Source organism: Chenopodium quinoa, unplaced genomic scaffold, assembly GCF_001683475.1.
Source record: "Chenopodium quinoa cultivar QQ74 unplaced genomic scaffold, ASM168347v1, whole genome shotgun sequence".
Classification (NCBI taxonomy): domain Eukaryota; kingdom Viridiplantae; phylum Streptophyta; class Magnoliopsida; order Caryophyllales; family Amaranthaceae; genus Chenopodium; species Chenopodium quinoa.
In genome coordinates, this window is record NW_018743503.1 from 973,481 (window position 1) to 978,386 (window position 4,906).

General features: G+C 42.6%; 1 protein-coding gene across 1 annotated transcript; it reads right to left on the minus strand.

The window, feature by feature from the left end:
- Positions 1–471: 471 nt before the first annotated feature.
- On the minus strand, positions 472–2,151 carry LOC110739559. The gene is made up of 4 exons (XM_021920016.1): positions 1,615–2,151; positions 1,297–1,452; positions 870–1,212; positions 472–713 (listed from the first exon to the last, which is right to left on the minus strand). The coding sequence occupies exons 1-4, from the start codon at positions 2,149–2,151 to the stop codon at positions 472–474; spliced, it is 1,278 nt and encodes a 425-aa protein (XP_021775708.1).
- Positions 2,152–4,906: the final 2,755 nt, after the last annotated feature.

Genomic DNA, 4,906 nt, shown 5'->3' on the forward strand with positions numbered 1-4,906 from the left:
TTTTATATTACATTTTATTTAGCATGTAATGTAACAACTTGACACTTTTACATTTTGTTTTGTTGGAACTTAGTTTAATTACTTTTATTAATCTATATTACATACCTACAACTGTTCAACCTTAGTGAAAGTACATAAATAAGTTCATTACCTAATTAATGCATCCCACATGTTCCTTCTAACTTCATATTGCTAATCCCATCCATCAACACTTGGCTCATGGTGCTCGGTCCACCAACCTGCACTTGGGGGAAGAGGTGAATCTTGTGCAAGATCAAGACGGATGAAATGTGACCCACCAACTATAGCGATAAAGAACTCTTGAGTGGGTGCCTTGACTGTGCTTCGTGCCCGCAACGGTAACACTGTGATGCATGGGTAGTAGCAGATTGGTACGCTGCCTATACCAAGACAAATCACCCTTGCGTTGGACCAAGTAGCAATAGGAAATAAATCTTAAATTGCTACCATCTAATGCCGCATATAAACCGCTCCACCATCCCATCGAATAAGTTCTACATTCATCCAAACCCTTCCAATCCCGTAAATCCTTTGGTATAACATTGGATGAGCGGCGACCTCGTTTGCTATTGTTTCCCGCGCGGTAAACCATTGCGCCTGATCACCAAAGAAGAAGTCAGCCACATAGCGAAAGCCATAGTTTCCATCACCAATGACATCCTTCAATTCCATGATGTAAGGCAACATCGGTCCTGGAAGCAAGTCCAAATACCTGGATTAACTGAAGTTACACTGATCTTCTGCACAAAATTAATGGTCATTTATTAGTACACTACAAGATGAAATACGTGTAATTCACAATAGGCGTGTAATTCACAAGTGCAAATACGTGTAATTTCATGACTAACCTGAGGTTGTGCCTATTTGTTGTGTACCACGTTGAGTGTTTAAACGGTTTACATATTCGAAATAACAAGGATCACCCCTGGTATCATTGTTCCTTTGTCGACCTCGAACATTGTGGTTTACATGTGGTTCTTCCAGGTTTGCATGATCCTGATGCAGCTCCTCTTTAATGATGCGAGATACATTTCGAAGTATAGTAGGATCACTACCAATGACCTCGTCAACCAGGGAATGAAAATGTGCAGCTTCCTCGGTTGAATCGTTAGCGAAGAAAAGTATATCAACACCATCACCAATAACCAAGGTCTTCCAAAATGGATGAATTTTCCTGATATACGAGCCTAACTGTGCAACTAGCAAATAATGTATCTAGCAAGGACATGGTAAACCATGGGTCACACGCATTGCACATCCACAACGCTCATGCACCTGGTAACTCAACTCCCTCATCCTTCTCGTCTCATCACCGAGAATTTTCAAACTATGTTGAGAAACTTTGCCATTTATACGTGACAGTGGCAATTGTCTGTACTTTTCACCAAATTTCGATCTTGATGCCTCCAAACCATTACGAATTGCAATAATCTGATTACCAATATGACAATGTTCTCAGGCCCATATGGTATCCAAAGAACTTGCCGTTGATTCAGATTATAGAAAAAATTATGATTTTTAATTAAAATTACTGAAATGAAGTAAAGACAACAACTACAACATTATAACAACGAACCTGTCGATGATTCAAACCACGTCTTCACTACGAATGTTGGCTTTCAATTCAACTCTACAATTACTCGTGTTACCAAAGTGAAGAACTTGGTTCGTCCAAAATGTCACAAATTTGATTTTATAACAAAGCCACGTTCTCTCAACGTAAGTAATCATTGATGGATAACTTGCCCACCTAGCTTTCACTGTATTTACAACAATATTATAATCTGCCTTGGTTGTAGCATCCATGGTACGTTTCCATTCGCCATTTTTAAAACTCGCACCAATCTTCTTATTTTTGAACAAATCAGTCACCCTAGCCTCCACATCTTTGTTAATGTGCCATCGAAAAAGTAAATGTGATGTCCCTGGAAACACTTCTCTCATTGCCGCACAGAGGCCAAGTTCACAATCTGAAAAAAATACCGATGGTTCTTTATCATACCCAATCAACTCCCTTAATCTCTGCAACACCCACTTATAGCTTTCCGTGCACTCGTTGCGCATGAACACATAACCAACGAGGAAATTCTGATTTTTTGGTGTTACACCTACTAACTCAAAGAACGACATCCCGTATCGGTTGGTCTTGTATGTCGAATCCATACCGACTACATGTGGGTATGTGCGTAGTATGTTTACCGTGATTGGTTGCACCATAAACGCATGTTGTAAAACGCCGAGGTCATCGGCTATGACCTAGTAAATATACTGACTCTGTCTCGCCAACTGAAGAAATTGCTGAACAACTCCTCTACCTTCAGACATCTCCATTCTCAAGTCATTCGGCAATTGTAAATGTGTCTGATGTTTGGATGATCATCAGGAAGTTGCTCTGCAATAGTTTCCATGATGTTACGCGGTGCAACCTTGTACTTTGTCATGTCACGCACAACCTTTTTTGCATCCGGGCTCAAGCCACTAATTTTGACGATGACCCTCCTAATACGCAATCATTGGATGGTTATAGGTCCCAGTTTCATCATTTTTTGCACGGATCTTCCAACTGTCTGTGATGAATTTATAATATATCTTGATGTAGAAAGGACAAGCATTAGATTTGGTTTTGTGTACTTACTTATTGCGTTCTCTAAATCTGTCGGCTTGCTCTTCTTGTTTAGTTTCGTAGAGTCCGACTCTACGCGGAAGAGAAACCCGCCTAAGACCTTCCCACTAATTAAGGCAACTAATCATGTAATCACAAATTAAACAACAATTAAGAGAGAGAAGCAAAAGACATTCATACCATTGGCGCGTGCTTCGCTCGAACCCAAGCTCTTACTTCAAAACTCAAACCCTGCAAGTGCGAAGGTCTCCGACGTCTCGTACCCACGAACCCAACCCGAACGATCCAAGTCCCGAAGTTTAGTCGAGACCCGACCAATAAAAACTAGAGTTTTACAAACTTAAGGTTTTCTCACTTTTCTAAGGAGATGCCTTTTTAGTTTCACTCAAGTGTTCTTCACGAATCCCAAAACCTTGGTATTTATAGGGAAATGAACCTTGATTTCCCATTCACAATCAATGTGGGAGATTTACAATTTTTCCATTTTATTTTAATCAAAATAAAAATAAAATTGCAATTCAATCACCAAGTTACAAGTGGAAATAGGAGAGAGGAAGAAGGTGAGGACCACCAAGGGAGAGGACTAACCCAGCTTGCTCCCCAAGGCAATGACTAAGCCTTGGTCCCCACTTAGCAAAACCGGACCACCATGCCAAGTGGCTGGCTGGCAGCCTGCCTTGGCTACCAAGGCTGCTAGCTAGCACCTAGCACCAAGGCTGGGCAGCCTGGCCATCCAGCCAGCACACACGCACACAGCCAGCATGCATGCGGAGCCAGCCAGCACTAGGCTAGCTAGCACACAATGCTTCGTTGCTGTTTAGTGCGTGGTGCTGGGCGCTGCTATGCGAGGCACACGCACACACACGCACAACCCAGCATGCCTAGCACGCTGCTAGCAGGTGCGTGGTGCTGTGCGATGCTGCTGCTAGCAATGCACCAATGCCTAACATGTTAGCAAGGCCTAGCCTTGCGATGCGATGCTTGGCCAGCTAGCACACACAGCCTCGCACACACACATTGCTTGCGATGCTGTGTGCTTTGCTGTGCGATGCTCAAGCTTGGTGCGTGGCAGCGTCGGCTAGGCGCCATCACGCTAGCAAGCACGCAAGGCTGCAATGCTTGCGAGCAGTGCTAGGCTATGCCTAGCGACGTGCGATGGCTAGCTAGCACGCATGGCCCTAGCACGCCTAGCATGCTAGGCTTGCGGATAGCATTGCGAAGGGTCTTGCTTAGCCTAGCACCCACATGGCTAGGCCAATGTGAGGCTACGGCTAGGCTCGAACTTGTAATTTGATTAATTTCACGTCTCGTCAAATTCCAAATTCGACTCGACTTGCGACGCTTGGTCTCGATGCTCTAAGCTCGATATCTGGCGTCTTTGTTCGTAAAACTCTGAAGACTCATCAAATCATTCTGATTGATTCGTCGTCTCAGATCAGTTGTTCGATTGGGTTTGACCCGAAGGGTGCAGTCAAGATTAAGCTGTAATAATAATGTTGCATTAATATTACTGATCGGAAGAGGCCTCCACCTAGGCATTCCGATCACTTGACCTTACTAAAGAATTAGCTTTTTAATAATTCTGAACCCTCTACCGGAATAATACACTTGTTGGAAGGACACCGTTCCTTTCAATCTCCCACTTGTCCTTCCGGACAAGTATGCAATTTGTGTATAGCCCTTTTCCTATGTCGCTTAATGTTTTTTCATGAACTATAAGGTAAGATCCTTCGTCATCCTTATTACGTCAAGAAGTGTTTCTCGATTCCCGAGTTTGACTGTCAATAAACAGATGATTTCTAAAATCCCTCTGAGCACGGCCATGCATTTTCACAGTCTCACTATTCGAGAGGCCTTGTAAACAACAAAGACATGTTCCCTATTGTTAATAGGGGGATATTCCGAGTCTTGTACTATAAGCTTCCCTTACTAAGAGGACCTAGTCGCCTGAGTGTTGCCATTATAATCCCCATTTACGGAAGACGTTTGACAACATCTAAACGACTAGTACTTAAACAAGAGAACTTGCAATACTCATGGTCGAGGAAAAAGGTTCCGATAGCTATAATGAGAAATATACTTATGACGATTTTATATCTCTTAAAGTATTCTCATAGGTCTATCCGGTACATTTCCAAACTAGTACCTGTGGAAATAATTTATGACTATCATGTCCTTGTAGCACAAGAAACGGTGCTATAAATCATACTACACACTAATCTCAAATGGTCATTAATCGCCCATCATTTAAACGACCTCGAT